At 46.1% G+C, this 18,159-nt stretch overlaps 2 protein-coding genes across 2 annotated transcripts in view; one reads left to right on the plus strand and one right to left on the minus strand.

The window, feature by feature from the left end:
* The window catches only part of THAP7 (THAP domain containing 7), a 91,940-nt gene that overhangs the window by 4,986 nt on the left and 68,795 nt on the right, over nucleotides 1-18,159 (plus strand). The window lies entirely within an intron of this gene.
* LOC140901861 (butyrophilin-like protein 10) lies at nucleotides 560-12,356 on the minus strand. Its single transcript, XM_073321286.1, has 7 exons — nucleotides 12,350-12,356; nucleotides 11,594-11,935; nucleotides 10,108-10,392; nucleotides 9,015-9,443; nucleotides 6,442-6,462; nucleotides 2,282-2,302; nucleotides 560-603 (listed from the first exon to the last, which is right to left on the minus strand). The coding sequence occupies exons 1-7, from the start codon at nucleotides 12,354-12,356 to the stop codon at nucleotides 560-562; spliced, it is 1,149 nt and encodes a 382-aa protein (XP_073177387.1).

Genomic DNA, 18,159 nt, shown 5'->3' on the forward strand with positions numbered 1-18,159 from the left:
ATGTCAAAGCTAATGAAGGACCTCTGTACGCTACTCCATATACATACCCTGAGAACTTCCTTCTATCATCCACAGACCCATGGGCTGGTAGAAAGGGTTAACCGAACCCTCAAAGCAATGATAAGGTAGCTCGGGACGGGAAGGATTGGGACTCCCTACTACCCTACCTTATGTTTGCAATCCGGGAGGTACCTCAGGCCTCAACTGGGTGGAGTGTCCGCATGGCTTCAGCTACTACAAGGTCAGGCACAGCACGAGCAACTCAGTCCTGCCACACTCCCCATCCAGAGCTTTTCCATTCAGTGCATAAGTTCAGTTCCTGTAGCGCGTGGATGTTTTTTCTCACATGCGCAACTGCCCTTGAACCCCGACCCCTCTCACTTTCTTTGCAAAGTGCTGGTGAGGTCTCAGCTCACTGACATACCAGGATTCCAGAGTAATCTGCACAGACCCTCCACTTCCCTGATGCAAGGGGCATGCAATGAGAGCATCCCTTCTGCAGTTGAAATTTTTGGAACCCATGCAGGGCACACAAAGTTTGGTCAGTGGACTGTAAGTATTAAGTAAAGTAGGCAAACTCACCCATTTGCTCCTGGAGTTCCTCTGCAAAAGAAAAATGGGGAGAAGAAGAAAACAGTTCAGTAAATGTCCATTGACTTATGAATTGAAGAGGGTGAATGAGATCCTTTCTTTGTCGATTAGCATGAATATTGGCCATGGTAGTGACCTACCTCTTCAATCCGTGGGCTAGCCCCATTCCTATCCTGCTACGTAGTAGCTAGAGAAGATGATATTCTTGCTTTGATCAATTGAAGAAAAAACTTCATGGCGACAACTAATTAGAAAAGGTGAATATGACACACTATGCTCTTCTGCCAGTATGGGTTCTGCTGTGAAAGGAGCAGTAACACCATTTACATCATGAACTGCATTCCATTTGCGGTTCAATGCAGAGTCCTTTCAGTGTGTACGTGGCCTTTCCTACCGTGTCTCTGCAAGAGTGTTATGGTTCTTGGAGAATACAAACAACTAGCGGGTGAGTCTATTTCAATTTTGGCAATGTATGAGCAGCACTGCTCAGAACCAGCAAGTGCTCAAATATGTTATTGACAAAATTAGCCTCGTAATCTACTCTATCAAAAACAGGAAAGTGGGGTGAGGCCTAATAACTCAATGAATTTTCTTTTCATTCCACAAGATTCCTACAGAGCAGTAGAATACACAAAAGAAAAAGAAAAAGACTTACTTCTTCTCTTTTCCAAGTCTCCTAAACAAGAAAAAAAATCTTTAAAGAAACAATATCACCTTTTATAATAATATGGCGAAGAACAAAGGTAACTAATAGTGCACAGAAGCATAGAATCATAGAAGATTAGGGTTCAAAGAGACTTCAGGAGGTCATCTAGCCCAAACCCTTGCTCAAAACAGGACCAGCACCAGTTAAATTATCACAGCCAGGGCTTTCTCAAGCTGGGCCTTATATACCTCCAAGGATGCAGATTCCACCACCTCCCTAGGTAACCCATTTCAGTGCTTCACCACCCTCCAAGTAAAAAATATCAAAAGCTGTGTTTATCGGCGAATAGCTCTGAGTGACCAAGTAACCACACAATGAACATCATACTGTCTAAGGCCTCTACAACATGGGCCAGAGAACTTTCCCCAAACAATTCATGTTTGCATTAGAGCACATCCTTTACAAAGAACATACAACCTTGATTTCAAAAATGTCCAGTGATGGAGGATCCACCAGAACCCATGTTACATTTTTACAATGTTTAATCATCCTCATGCTTAAAAATGTATGCCTTATTTCTAGTCTTACTTTCCTAATTTCAATTTCCAGCCATTGGATTTTCCTAGACCATTCTCTGCTAGACTAAAGAGCCCATTATCACATATTTGTTCTCTATGTACTTATTTGTTCTCAGCTACTACAAGGTCAGGCACAGTACAAGCAACTCGGTCCTGCCACACTCCCCATCCAGAGCTTTTCCATTCAGTGCATATGTTCAGTTCCTGCAGCGTGTAGATGTTTTTTCTCTCCTGCCCGACTGCCCTTGAACCCCGACCCCTTGACTTTCTTTGCAAAGTGCTGATGAGGTCTCAGCTCGCTGACATACCAGGATTCCAGAGTAATCTACACAGACCCTCCACTTCCCAGATGCATGGGGCATGCAATGAGAGCATCCCTTCTGCAGCTGAAGTTGTTGAAAACCATACAGGGCACACAAAGTTTAGTCAGTGGACTGTAAGTATTGAGTACAGTTGGCAAACTCACCCATTTGCTCCTGGAGTTCCTCTGCAAAAGAAAAATGGGGAGAAGAAGAAAACAGTTCAGTGAATGTCCATTGACTTATGAATTGAAGAGGATGAATGAGATCCTTTCTCTGTTGATTAGCATAAATATTGGTCAGTTCCAGCCATTGGATTTTGCTAGACCATTCTCTGCTAGACTAAAGAGCCCATTATCACATATTTGTCCTCTATGTACATACATATAGAGTGCAATCAAGTCACCCCTTCTCTTTGTTAAACTAAATAGATTGAGCTCTTTGAATCTCTCACTATAACATGTTATCTAATCCTTTAATCATTCTGGTGCTGTTCTCTGAACCGTCTCCAGTTTGACAACTTCTTTCTGCAGTGGGGGACACCAGAACTGCACATACTATTCCAGCAACACAGCGAAATACAGAGCTAATATAACCTCTATCGTCCTAACTAATATCATCCCCATGCCCTTTGGCCTGGGGCCTAGCGAACACTTTCCTCCTGAAGGGCTTGTGTGAGCTCCAAGCAAAGGGATACGGCTTTGCTGAGACAGAAATTGTACCTATTCCCATCACAGACAATGTGTGTGGGATCGGCCTATGTGTGTGTCAGGAAAGGTGAGTGGATTGCTAAACTGTACCGCCCTGCGGAGCTCTGGGTGGGATTATGCCTCAAGAGATTAACAGCTCCTCCTGGAGATTCCAGGCATGTAGGGGGACAGCACCCTCAGCACCCTAGTGCCAAGGGCAGGGAAGGCCAGGACCCTCATCTTCTATTATTCCAAAAGGACATACACCTCCACTTGTCACATATTTGTCTTCAGAATATAAGAACGGCCAGACTGGGTCACACAAAAGGCCCATCTAGCCCAGTATCCTGTTGTCCGACAGTGGCCAATTCCAGGTGCCACAGAGGGAATGAACAGAACAGGTAATCATCATCAAGTGATCCATCCTCTGTCACCCATTCCCAGCTTCTGGCAAACAGAGGCTAGGGACACCATTCCTGTCCATCCTGGCTAACAGCCATTGATGGAGCTATCCTCCATTAATTTATCCAGTTGTTTTTTGAACCCTCTTATAGTCTTGGCTTTCACAACGTCCTCTGGCAAGGAGTTCCACAGGTTGACTGTGCGTTGTATGAAGAAATACTTCCTATTGTTTGTTTTAAACCTGCTGCCTATTAATTTCATTTCCTAGCTCTTGTGTTATGAGACGGAGTAAATAACACTTCCTTATCTACTTTCTCCACACCATTCATGATTTTTTAGACCTCAATCATATCCCCCCTTAGTTGTCTCTTTCCAAGCTGAAAAGTCCCAGTCTTATTAATCTCTTCTCATATGGAAGCTGTTCTGTACCCTAATAATTTTTGTTGCCCTTTTCTGAAACTTTTCCAGTTCCAATATATCTTTTTTGAGATGGGGCGACCATATGCATGCAGTATTCAATAGATAGGCGTACCATGGATTTGTATAGAGGCAATATGATATTTTCTGTCTTATTATCTATCCCTTTCTTAATGATTCCCAACATTCTGTTCGCATTTTTGACCGTCACTGCACATTGAGTGGATGTTTTCAGAGAACTATCCACAATGACTCCAAGATCTCGTTCTTGAGTGGTAACAGCTAATTTAGACCCGAGCGTTATATATGTATAGTTGGGATTATGTTTTCCAATGTGCATTACTTTGCATTTATCAACACTGAATTTCATCTGCCATGTTGTTGCCCAGTCACCCAGTTCTGAGAGATCCTTTTGTAGCTCTTTGCAGTCTGCCTGGGACTTAATGATCTTGAGTAGTTTTGTATCATCTGCAAATTTTGCTACCTCACCATTTACCCCTTTTTCCAGATCATTTATGAATATGCTGAATAGGACTGGTCCTAGTACAAATCCCTGGGGGATACCACTATTTACCTCTCTCCATTCTGAAAACTGACCATTTATTCCTACCCTTTGTTTCCTATCTTTTAACCAGTTACCAATCCATGAGAGCACCTTCCCTCTTATCCCATGACCGCTCACTTTGCTTAAAAGTCTTTGGTGAGGGACCTTACCAAAGGCTTTCTGAAAATCTAAATATACTATATCCACTGGATCGCCCTTGTCCACATGCTTGTTGACCCCCTCAAAAGATTCTAGTAGATTGGTGAGGTATGATTTCCCTTTACAAAAAACATGTTGACTATTCCCCAGCAAATTATGCTCATCTAAGTGTCTGACAACTCTGTTCTTTACTATAGTTTCAACCAGTTTGCCCGGTACTGAAGTCAGGCCTGTAATTGCCAGGGTCACCTCTGGAGACCTTTTTAAAAATTGGCATCACATTAGCTATCCTCCAGTCATTTGGTACAGAAGCTGATTTAAATAATAGGTTACAAACTACAGTAAGTAGTTCTGCAATTTCACATCTGAGTTCCTTCAGAACTCTTGGGTGAATACCATCTTGTCCTGGTGACTTATTACTGTTTAGTTTATCAATTTGTTCCAAAACCTCCTCTAATGACACCTCAATCTGGGACAGTTCTTCAGATTTGTCACCTAAAAAGAACGGCTCAGGTTTGGGAATCTCCATCACATCCTCAACCATGAAAACCGATGCAAACAATTCATTTAGTTCCTCTGCACTGGCCTTATCGTCCTTGAGTGCTCCTTTAGCATCTTGATCATCCATTGGCCCCACTGGTTTTTTAGCAGGCTTCCTGTTTCTGATGTACTAAAAAAAATTTGCTATTACTTTTTGAGTCTTTGACTAGCTGTTCTTCAAATTCTTTTTTGGCCTTCCTAATTGTATTTTTACACTTCATTTGCCAGAGTTTATGCTCCTTTCTATTTTCCTCACGAGGATTTAATTTCCACTTTTTAAAGGATGCCTTTTTGCCTCTCACTGCTTCTTTTACTTTGTTGTTTAGACATGGTGGCTCTTTTTTGGTTCTCTGGCTACGTTTTTTAATTTGAGGTATACATTTAATTTAAGCCTCTATTATGGTGTCTTTAAAAAGTTTCCATGCAGCTTGCAGGGATTTCACTTTTGGCACTACAACCTTTAATTTTTGTTTTACTAAATTCCTCATTTCTGTGTAGTTCCCCTTTCTGAAATTAAATGCTACAGTTTTGGGCTCCTGTGGTGTTTTCCCTGCCACAGGGATGTTAAATTTAATCATATTATGGTCACTATTACCAATCGGTCCAGCTATATTCACCTCTTGGACCTGATCCTGTGTTCCACTTTGGACTAAATCAAGAATTGCCTCCCCTCTTGTGGGTTCCAGGACTAGCTGCTCCAAGAAGCAGTCATTTAAGGTGTCAAGAAACTTTATCTCTGCATCCTGTCCTGAGGTGATCTGTATCCAGTCAATATGGGGATAGTTGAAATCCCCCATTATTATTGAGTTTTTTATTTTAATAGTCATTCTAATCTCTCTGGGCATTTCACAGTCACTATCATCATAGAATCATAGAATATCAGGGTTGGAAGGGACCTCAGGAGGTCATCTAGTCCAACCCCCTGCTCAAAGCAGGACCAATCCCAATTTTTGCCCCAAATCCCTAAATGGCCCCCTCAAGGACTGAACTCACAACCCTGAGTTTAGCAGGGCAATGCTCAAACCATGAGCTATTTCCCCCCCGGTCAGGTGGTCAGTAATATATCCCTACTGCTATATTCTTATTATTAAAGCATGGAATTATTATCCATAGAGATTCTATGGTACAGTTTGGGTCATTTAAGATTTTTACTTCATTTCATTCTACACTTTCATTCACATATAGTGCCACTCCCCCACCAGCACGACCTGTTCTGTCCTTCCGATATATTTTGTACCCTGGTATTACTGTGTCCCATTGATTATCCTCATTCCACCAAGTTTCTATGATGCCTATTATATCAATATCCTCATTTAATACCAGGCACTCATCTTTGTTATTGCTTAACATTGGGTGAATGAACATTTCTTTTCTCTGATCAGCCCCAGTCTGACACCCCAGCCCTGACCAACCAGATGTACAACCTGACAGTAAAAAATATCCAGATTCTCCTCACTCACAATTGCAAAACTCACTCAACTCCCACTCACGGCAAAAGGAGAAAGGTCCTGACCTCCCTTCTCTGAATGGGAAAATCACTGACCTTTCCCCTTCCAAACTGCAGAAGCCAACTTACCCTTTTCCTCCTTGAGTTGGGCTGCAAAAGAAAAACAAAAGGAACACTTTTCAATATATTTACTTCATTGCTTTCAAATTAGGGGCCCAGTACTGTTCCCAGTGTAGCCAATGGAAGATGACACTGAATTCAGTGAAGGAAGTCTCGTGTCTTGGAATAAGTGGTGCTCAATTTTTCTGACACCGTCACTCTGCCCCTATGTGATTCTGTACTTAAATGGAACCTTAATTTCTTCATGAATTTGTTCCGTGAAAGAGGCACAGGGTCAGCACATGTTACATGAAGGGGTACATTTTTCTCATGTATCTGAATGTAAAGGACATAAAGCCGGTGCAGACTTACTCATTTGCTTCTGAACATGAACTGTTACAATGACCTCAAAATGCTTATTTTTCAAACCAAGAAAAAATTGTACTTTATTTTTTCTGCTAAAACTTTCATGACATTATCAGGTACGTGACACTAAATATGCAGGGGTTGGGAGCAACTGGGAAAAGTAGAATCAAAGAGGTGGGTTTTGAATGTAGCTGGGAAACCTGAGAAGTTTGGACCATTCTGGTTTTGTGCAGGATTGAGTTCTGTAGTCTGAATCCAGCTTCCACGCAGTTTAATGTTCTGTCTCACAAGCCTCCCCCTATTGGCTCACATTGCTCAGGGGTGTGGATTTTTCATACCCCTGTGTGACATAGGTATACTGACATAGATCTGTAGTGTAGGCCTAACCTAAGTTTCCTGGAAGGTTAACTGGACTTTCTCCAAAGTATCTAAGGACTTGTCTGCATGGGGAAACTCAAGAAAGTTAATCTGAATCAACTATTCAAATTTATTAGTTAAACCACAATAAACACATGTTTTTCAGAAATTATTCAGAATTAAAGTGGCCTTAATTTGATTTAGCTTAGTTCACAGATTGAATTCAGGCAATTTAAAATCTGAATAAGGATGTCCACACAGGGGCTTAATGAAATTTAACTAATCCACTTTACATTCAAACTTCAGTTAAGTCGAATTCATTTTCCAGAATGCTTCTGTATAGACAACAACTCAGTAACTTTTGAAAATGGGACTCAAGATCCTAAATCATTTTACCTCATGAAATAAAATGTATTTTTTTCAACCTCAGCGTGGAAAGAAAAAACATCTTTTCTCTGTTGTTAACAAATTATTATTATTGTAATAATAAACTCTCACAAAGTTCTTGAGGTCCCTTCCAGCCCTACATTTCTTTTATTCTATGTTGTTATGGCTGAAGGTTCTCCTGTTCTTAGGATACTAACAAACTCTGTTGTAAAATTAACAGTGCTTCAGAAAGGCGTATTAAAAAGTAGTTTAAATTACACTCTAACATCACTTTAATTTTTAGAAGATAGATTTAACAATACAGCTCCAAGAACTGGCATTTTAAAGGCAAATAAAGGAGAGAGTGATTATTATTGGTATGTCTGCTAACAACAGACAATTTGAAATCAGGAAACTGATCTCACAGTGACATGCATTAGACCATCTAATTTAGGCGTGGGCAAACTTTTTGGCCTGAGGGCCACATTGGGGTTGCAAAATTGTATGGAGGGCAGGGTACGGAAGGCTGTGCCTCCCCAAACAGCTGGCCCTGCCCCCTATCTGACCCCCACCCACTTCCTGCCCCCCTCAGAAACCCCAACCCATCCAACCCCCCCCCCGCTCCTTGTCCCCTGACCGCCCCCTCCAGAGACCCACCCATCCCTAACCATCCCTCCTACTCCTTGTCCCCATGACAGCCCCCTCCTGAGACCCCCCACCCTAACTGCCCCCCCAGACTCCTCCCCCTACCCCCTGACCCCTATCGTTGCACACACCCACTCCCTGACAGACCCCCGGGTCTCCCTGCCCCTTATCATAGAATCATAGAATATCAGGGTCAGAAGGGACCTCAGGAGGTCATCTAGTCCAACCCCTTGCTCAAAGCAGGACCAACCCCAACTCCCTAGATCCCTAAATGGCCCCCTCAGGGATTGAACTCACAACCCTGGGTTTAGGGGGCCAATGCTCAAACCACTGAGCTATCCCTCCCCCGGCAATAGATAACCCCCACCCCGCTCCCCAACCCCTTACAGGGCCACTCAGAGCAGCATGTCTGGCGGCCGTGTGGCCCACCAGAGCCAGACGCGCTGCCCGCTGGAGCTCGCAGCCCCATCCCCTTACCAGGCCACTCAGAACAGCAGGAACTCAGGCCCCCTGGAGCCTGCCAGGCAGGAGCAGCGGGCCAGAGTGCTGACCGCGCGGCAGCGTGGCTCCAGGGGAGGGGGGACAGCCGGGGAGGGGCCGGGTGGAGCCTCCCCGGCCGGGAGCTCAGGGGCCGGGCAGGAAGGGCCCCCGGGCAGAGTGTGGCCCGCGGGCCATAGTTTGCCCATCCCTGATCTAATAGCTACCCAATGGAAGAAGTGGAAATGCCACCATTTAGGAGTTTTAAAACAATAAAATAATAATCAAATAAAATGTGCTGTGGAGAAGGGACAAGCCTGAACTGGCTCCTGGGGAGACAGAATAATAGAGTTTTGTTAAATCTGCTTTCTCCAATTCTAGGCTTTTCTTACCTATAACCAAGACGTCAATGATGATATCTCTGTGAAATGAGTTGGCTGTGGCAGAACATACGTATTTCCCTTCGTCTTCCACCTGAATATTGTTCAGTTTCAGAGAAATATTTCCTTTCCCAAACTCCTTTCCTTTAAAAACTTCTGCCTTTTTTCCATATTCTTTCCTGTGCCATTCTCTGCTGTTGACTCCATTTGGAGACAAATAACCCATTGCGCATTTGTCATCATGTGGATAAGAATTAACCAGGGGGCTGCTTTCATCATAGAGGTAGAAATAGATTGTCTTATCCCTTCCAGGTCCAACTTTCCTCCATTGCAGCTCCATGCTAGGGGGCAGATGTTTTGTAATCAGCCGGCAGGGAAGAATGGCGTTTTCTCCAATTCCAGCAGTAACGACGTCATGTTCTGCCTCCACATCAAAGAAACCTGAAAAATGTTCAGGGGGTTATATTTGCACCAGCAGCACATAATGCCTCATATTAATGTGCAAGAGAGAGCGTGAAAAAGAGGTAGCCCTAATTCTCCTCTTATTTATGCTGTTTTTACAATAGTGTAAATTCATTATCTTCAGGGGGTCACTCCTAATATACACACAGATAAGTGAAAAGAGAATCGGAGTTCTACTGTCTTTTACATCTGTGGTGAACTCAAGAATAGTATTTAAAAAGAAATGCTGAGTTGTACAGGTCTTCACGATGCTGCACCAAAGGCTTGTCTACACAGTGGGGTAATGGGCATGACAGAAGTGTGACGAATAAAGTGCACCGATATGTTGTGCATTAATTGGTCTGTGTAGACCTTGATGATGCACACTAAAAGTTCCCTAGTGTGATTTACCATATTACTGTTTCAAACAATAATACGGTAAAGCACACCAGGGAAACTTTAGTCAGCACCAGCTGAGGTGTCTACATGGATGAATTAACGTGCAACCCATTGATGCACTTTAGAAATCGCACCCCAATAATGCGTGTTGGTGCTCCATGTAGGCAAGCTTTGAATGACATGGTTGGCCACAAGGCAGGTGCGTTTCGCCCGATTTCGTAAGTAAGAGCAGGAATATTTGCTTTGACAGTACTGCATCTCTTACCTGAAATTGCAATAACTTTTTTGCGGTGCCTCTTCAGCAAGGGGTTTCTTATAGTGCATGAGATAGTGTCAGAAGCAGTATCTGCGACCCTGAGCGTACTGTGGATTTGATACAGATCTGTCACATCTTTTTGGATTCTTGTTTCAGCCATAGCAGTTATGTTTTGTCCTGTGCTGTCAGTCCAGCATACTTCAGGTTGTGGGTACCACCCTTGGGACGTACACCTCAGAGTGACTGAATTATTCTGCTGATGGTCTATAGTTAGGCGAGGTGCAGAGCCAAAACCTACAGTGAAAACCAATTTCAGAAAATGTTAAACAGGCTGAAGAACTAGCTAACAAACCAAACAAAGAGTGTTAATGATGAATGATCACCACTATCATTACAGCCGCCATGTCCTATTGAATCTACACTGAACTATAATTTTGCATTTCCAGGTATCTTAAACTCATACAGAGAGATTTCCACCTCAAGAGATCACCAAACACTTCACAAGCTGATCCGAAACTGTATGTAGACATGACGACATTGTATGTATGCGACAGCTTCACTTTTGGGATGGTAGCAGATCAGTAAGGAAACAGTGTTTTCAGAAAAGGGGAGAGCTATCTTTGTGCTCCCCATATTTTGGGTCATTCAGGGACCTCGCTCGGGCCCATTGTAAGTCAGAGCAGCCTTAGGGCTATTCTAACTTACACTTTGCTTCCCATGGTCCCCTATGAGCCCTGGGAAGCAGAGCATAGCCAAAGCACAGTGAGCTCCAGCCATACCCCTACGAGCCCTTAGCCTGCTCCCTCTCTCCCACAACCCTGACATGCCTCTTACACCACATCCGGAAGCAAGGCCACCACAGAGCCCTTACATCAGCTCTACACTGGCCAAGGAGAACCTTCTCTGTACAAGGGGTAATGGCAGTGGTTCATTTCCACGTAAAAGGGCCTTCGGGTAACTGAGAATCAGATGCAGTGTGTACAAACCACAGGTGGACAGTGACCTCACCGCTCTGCAGGACTCTGTAATGTACTGCCTGGGTGCATATGCGTGTGATGGGAGCTGATGGCCCAGCTTTGCCCCTGCGCTTTATTCATTTTATTGCTATTGTACAACAGCAGCACACACAATGCAGGTGGATGAGGATTGCACATGCCACTAGCAAAAAGCCAGAGAAAAATGTACATGAGGTATCCATGTTGTGTGCATACACTGGGTATAATTTGAATACACTGTGCGAGATGGACTCCAAAATGTTGAATCTTCTCTGACTCCCAGTCCATCACTTCCCCTGCCCACTTCCCATAACGTGGCAAACAAGTGGGTGTTTCTCCTTCCCCTGCCAGTTGATGAACCCTCCCTGTTGGGAGGAAAGGATTAAATGGAAATGCAGCTGCTACACACAGTGCAAGGCAATGGAGAATCAGCACCACTGTGATCAGTGCGACATTGTTCCCTGCCAGCAACACTTTTCTATCAACATCTCCATGCTTACCTGCAACAGTCACCTGGGCGATAGCTTCTTGATAGACACCATCGCTTGTCACCGCACACACGTGCTGACCACTATCTTCTACTTGCCCTGGAAAGAGCTTCATGCTAACCACTCCATTCTCATATCGTCCTTTGATCCTGTGCCGGTCCCCAGCCCGGCCCAGCTCAGTCCCTTTTTCTGTGCTATTGTAAAAATATAATGTTGTATTTTTGCTCCTTTTCCATTTATACCAATGCACTTGAACGTTAGCGGGGTTGTGGCCTATGAGATTGCAGGACAACATCACAGCTTGTCCAACCAAGGCAATTGGAGGATCAACATGCACAGTGACAGTAAAATCACCTGCAAGAAAGGAAATAAATCATGATCACTGATTTTCTTCAAAAGCTTGACATTGGTGTAGAGAGAACAAAATAAAAACTAGATGCAATTTCTGAGACACAACAGCAGTGCTATGTTTCCTGGGAGAAACTCACCCCATCTAACCTAATTACCCCCCTTCAGAATGGAGGGCGTGTTTAACGTCCTCACTGGTAGCTCAGCTATGCACATATTTGAGCACGAGGTGGTACAGACTGAACTTCTCTTGGGTAGGTGCAGGATGCATAGTCCCTCCTGAAACTCCAGTCAGAGCAGAGGCCAGTGGAGGGGCACACAATGGGGGCGGGTCAGACAATTAAAGTTTATAAGCATTAAAACACAAACTGTCAACCGCATATATAAAAATTTTAGGGTTAAGTCAAACTAATTTCTTACTTTGCATCTCTGAATATTTTAATTAGCAGCAATGGAAATATTTTTTCATCCGTTTGTGTGCGTACCATGAAATTGACATTTTATCGACATTTACTGATAAAAATCTAAGCCTATTTATGCTCCTGCTTTCTGCCCATCCCCTTTGGGTGGTTTATGCCTCTATAAGAAGTAGGAGGGAGAAGTCCCTGAGCATAGGAAAAGCAACTGTAGTCTTCAAAGTGACGCCCAGCCTGTAGAGTTTTGTTGGGAAAAGAGAAGGTTACTCACCTTGTGCAGTAACTGAGGTTCTTCGAGATGTGTGTCCCTGTGGGTGCTCCACTTTAGGTGTTCGTGCACCCCTGCGCTCGTAGTCAGAGACTTTTGGTAGCAGGGCCCAGTTCGGTCGCACACGTGTGGTCCCTGCAGGCAGTTAACCGGTGCTGTGTGACCAACCCCAGCTCCGTTCCTTCTCTACTTCAGAGACTAATAAGGCAACTCCAAAGTAGAGGGGAGGAGGGAGGGTAGTGGAGCACCCACAGGGACACACATCTCGAAGAACCTCAGTTACTGCACAAGTTGAGTAACCCTCTCTTCTTCTTCGAGTGCTGTCCCTGTGGGTGCTCCACTTTAGTTGACTTCAGAGCAGTGCCCTCCGATGGTAGGAGAGGCTTCGGAGTTGAAGTCGTGACCTCCGATACTACAGAGCATCCGAAGGAGGTATCAGATGTTGTCTGTTGCTCTAAGCCATAGTGCTGTCTAAAGGTATGTTCTGAGGCCCAGATAGCAACTCTACAAATGTCCTTGATAGGTACATTGTGCAGGGAAGCCATGGAGGCTGATAAGGCTCTAGTGGGATGTGAGCAAATCCCCATGAGGGATTGGCAGTCACACTGATGATAGCTGAGTTTTGTGCGATTATGGATCTACGTGAAAAGTCTTTGTTTAGAGATGGTGCTCCTTTTGGAGCATTCAGCGATAGATAGAAACAGTCTGGGGGATTTATGGGATGCTTTAGTCCTGTCTATGTAAAAAGCCAATGCCCTCTGAACATCAAGATTATGAAGTGTGTAATGTGTTCTATCTGTGTGGGTTTACGGGTGTGGTCTGAGGGAGGCTTTATCCTCAAAGAAGAGCAGGTATGGGGGTTCCACCATGAAAGCCCACAGTGCTCCCACACGTCTGACAGATGTCATTGCCACAAGAAATGCTACTTTCATAGAATGGTGTAGCAGTGATTATGTTGTCACGGGTTCAAACGGGGAAGAGGTGATGATCCAAAGGACCAGGCTCAGGTCCCATGGTGTAGCAGGCTTACTTAGTTCAGGGTAGGCATTATTGAGTCCTCTGAGGAAACATTGGGTCAGTAGATGGGTAAAGACGAGATGGCAATCCACTTTGTGATGGAATGTTCTGATGGTAGGTAGATGGACTTTTATTGAGCTCATGGATAGGTCTGACCCTTTGAGTTCTAATAGGTAATGCAGTATAGAGGGTAATATCCCTGGGATGGAAGTCATCCATTTTAGTTGGCACCAGGCCTTAACTCATCTCCCCTTCAGGGTGTATGGGTGATAGTTCATTTCTGTTCAACTGTGTAACAGTATATTTTGTATCTCCTCTGAACAGGTCAGCTCAGGGTTTGTGAGCCATGGAGGAGCCATGCTCTGAGATGGAGTTTCTGCAGATGCAGGACACTGCCTGAGTCCTGGGACAGTGGGTGAGAAAGAACTGGGAGTGCAATTCATGGATGCACGGTCATGCTGAGGGGGTAAGGATACCATGGTTTGGTGAGACCATGCTAGTAGAATTACTGTGGCCCATACCGCCCATCCAGCCTGATCTTGTGGATCACTTGGTTCAAGAGAGGAATAGGAGTGATCTTGTGGATCACTCGGTTCAAGAGAGGAATAGGAGGGAAGGCATAGAGAAGGGGACCATTCCACTTGAGGAGAAATGCATCACCTAATGACTGCACACTGAGACCTGCACTGGAACAAAAACAAGGGTGTTTGGTATTTTGTCCAGTTGTAAAAAGGTCTACTGTGGGGAACCCCCAGTGTTGAAACACATGCAGGAGTACTGTGTTGTCGAGCTCCCTTCGCGGTCCTGAGAAATTTGTCTGCTGAGGGTATCTGCTGTGGTAGTGTGGATATTGTGTCTGATGCACCATCATCAGGGTTTTATGACTTGCACACAGAGGTACTGTGAGTGTGCTCTCCCTTGTCCATATATATAATACATACAAGCTAAGGCTTCAGATAGCCTTATCCTTGATGATTGGCAGGAATTGGGAGCAAGCCTTGCGGACAGCTCTAAGTTCCAATAGGTTTCTATGTTGAAGGGATTCCTCAGGGGACCAGCAGCCCTATATGGAATGTGGGTGCAGGTGTGCTCCACATCCCAGGAGTGAGGCATTTTGTGGTCTGCATGAAGGGTGCCCCTGTGCATACGTTGGTCGGCTTTGCCCACCAGAGGAGGGGGTCCTTTATTTTGCCCGATATCGTGGGGTGCTTGTTTATACTGTGCCTGTGTGGAACAAAGCCGATACGTAGCCTTCCTTGTAGGCAACGGATGTTCAATCTGGTGTATCTGACAGCAAATGTTGTGACTTCCATGTGGTCAAGGAGTTGGGGGCAAGTCCTGGCAGATACTATTTCATGCAGTGGGTATGAGGCTGGTGAGAGTGAGAGAACATTGTCTCGGTAGTGAGGCTATAGCCTCGATAGAGTTGAGGTGGGCCCCAATGAAGTCCAGCTCTTGCACTGTTGTTAGAGTGGGCTTGTCATTATTTATTAGGAAGCCCAGATTCATGAAGAGGGTTACCACCTGTTCGGTGGCTTGCAATGCTCTCTGCTGGGTTGATGCTTTTAGCAGGCAGTCACTTATAGTGTATAGTGTGACCATCTTGAATCGTTGTGTTTCTGACAAACTTGTTGAATTATCGGAGGTCGAGTATTGGTGTCCATCCACTGGAGTTCTTGTTCAGGGAGGTTGATGGTTGGAATGCAGCGACTTGAGAAGTAGATTGTTGTCCCCTCAGGGCCTGTGTCTGCGACCCTGTGAGTCAAATCACCACTGTTGTTGTGAATACATTGGCCAGTGGTATCATTGGGATGTAAAGTAATTCCTCTGTTTCCTCTTGGGTTTAGGGTTATAGGTTCGCAATCATCAGAGAGTTGCTTGTGAGTCCGTGAGTAAGTGGAGTGAGTCATCTATCTTTTTGGCGAATAATTTGGGCTGGCATGTCTTCCACTGTGGATTGCACCTCTTCAGAAAAGTCAGAAAGATAGAGCCAAGAGGCCCTTCTCATTACAACTACCGTCGACACAGAAGTTGCAGCCCTGTCCTCAGAATCAAGTGCTGCAAATTGTTCTCCCTTGTCCTTGGCAATAAAATTAATCAATTCTGAGATTTTTGTGTAGTTTGTATAGTTGTATTTCGTTAGTAATGTCCCATAGTTGAGTATGCGGAAGTGAGGTGTAGCCAAGGAGTAAGCCTTATTGTCAAAACTGATCAAGTCTTTTCCAGTCCTTATCATGAGTTGTGTTTCTGGGCTGTTGTCGCATGCCACGTCGCTGGACTGCGTCTATCACTAAGAAATTAGATGTTGGATGCAAAGTCCGCGACCTTTCTTGGTACACACCTCCTGCCGGACCTCCCACTGGAGGGGCAGCCACAGGGGTCCACAGAATGACCCTTACAGGGTCCATTAGTGTCTCATTCATGTGAAGGGCAATTTTTTTTTAAACAAAGCAGATGTATACAAAAAGCCCACTAGCCCATGCTGTATCATGGGGACCTCCTCAAGGGAAATGTGCAGAGAGGGCCACCCTCTCAAATAAGCCATGAAACAGTTTGAAATCATCCCCTATATTAGGGGGAGGAGGCATAATAAAGGTGTCCGCTGTGGACGATGATGGCCAGGTGATGTCCCCTGCAGGGGTGGGGGTTATTCCTCCTCTTCCCCTGGTATCACTGAGGGTACTGGTACAGAAGCTGTGGGGAATTACTGTGTGCTGGGTCTGACCGTGGCAGGGGGTCCCCCCTTGTGTGGGGCATATGACCCATTGATTCCAGTATGCCCATTGGGATGGGAGTGGCACAGGGGTCCCCATACCACTGTAAGGAGAGACTCCTGGGCTGACTGGCTCCTGATGGATAGGAGCCGGTGGGGAAATAGCTCCCTTTCTTCCTCATCTTCCTCCTTCAAATAAGGAGTCAGACAGCGAGTGGTGCTGGGGACGCAGGGAGACTCGGTGCCCAGGGTATCATTCTCGTATCCGTACTGCGGATAGGGGAACCGGGGCAGAGCCGAAGACCAGAGCCCTCTATCTGAGGAACTGCTGCTGTGCTGGTTTGACCGGCCCCTGGGGCTGCCTCCTGGTCCGTGCCAGGGCTGCAGAGGGGAAGGCGGGGCTGCTGGCTGCGCCTCTGTGCGTGTTGGGAGCGCCCTTGCAGAAGCCGCCTTTTGTAGCGGCACCGCCCCGCCGTTTGCAGCTTGCGGTGTGGAGGCAGAGGGGTTTGGTTTCCCCTTAGTGCCTGTGCCGGAGCCGACTCTTGTAGTCTCTGGCTTTCGCGGTGGGTGCCAGGGCTTTCCACCACCTCGGCTCCGGCGCTGACCAGGTGGTGCAGGCCCTGGATGCCTGCCCACGGAGCGGCTGTAGATTGGGGTGTGTTGGCACAGGGCTCCGACCTCCCCTCCGCCGGCGCCGTCCCCTGCAGTCTCCGTCTGCAGGGGTGCCGGAGCTCTCAGCCACCCCAGCCGGAACTATTATTGTCCGCTGGACGACTGTGTTTTATGTTGTTTTGTAATTCCTGTGGCAGGGACCCAGGTGCTTCCTCAAGTGACGCCCGGCGGGGCACTCCAACGTGGGGTTGGAGAAAGGACCCCTGTCCGAAGCCACAGTTGGCGAAGTGCAGGGGGGTCCCAAGCCTCATGCCCCGACACAGGTCCGAGAGACCTCTCCACTTCGTGCCGTTCTGGCCGTGAGCCTGAAGCAATGCAACGCTTTGTGGCATGCCTGCTTCGCCCAGGCAGCAAACACACTGATCGTGGCTGTCAGGGACAGGCACTGCGAGCCTGGAGGCAAGGCGCTGAAAGCCCAGGAAACCGGGCATTCCCGCTGGGGGACGGACGCTTCCGCCCTCAAAACGGCTGTTTTTCCGAAGTTCCTGGCCGGGAGCTTTTTTGGTTTTTTTTTTAAACCAAGGAGAAAAGAAAAGGGAAACAAGCTAAGTAGCTGCTAACAAGGAAACTAATCTAGTGTAGACACGATAAATCGATCCCCAAGTGCTCTCCCCGTCGACTCCGGAACTCCACCTCCGCGAGAGGCGGAAGCGGAGTCGATGGGGGAGCAGCAGCGGTCGACTCGCCGCCGTGAGGACGGCCAGGTAAGTCAACCTAAGATACGTCGACTTCAGCGACGCTATTCACGTAGCTGAAGTTGCGTAGCTTAGGTTGACCCCCCACACCCAGTGTAGACCAGACCTAAGTAACTTACTGTAGCTAATTAACTACAAAGTAGCGAGGCGCTGCTGATTGCTCCGACTCCTAGTCAAGGGCGGTGGAGAAGGAACAGAGTGGGGGTTGGTCGCACAGCATCGGTTAACGGCCTGCAGCAGCGCGAGGCAGGGACCACGCATGTGCGACCCCAGCAGGCTACCAAAAGTCTCCAACTACGAGTGCAGGGGAAAATGAACACCTAAAGGGAGCACCCACAGGGACAGCCCTCGAGGAAGAACTCCCCCCCCCCCAGCCAGGCTGAGTTAGTCTTTCAGCTCCCTAGGGAAACTCAGCCCTTTTCTAATGCTCTGAGTCAACCTAAGTTACG

This window comes from Lepidochelys kempii, chromosome 23 (assembly GCF_965140265.1).
Source record: "Lepidochelys kempii isolate rLepKem1 chromosome 23, rLepKem1.hap2, whole genome shotgun sequence".
Taxonomy (NCBI): Eukaryota; Metazoa; Chordata; order Testudines; family Cheloniidae; genus Lepidochelys; species Lepidochelys kempii.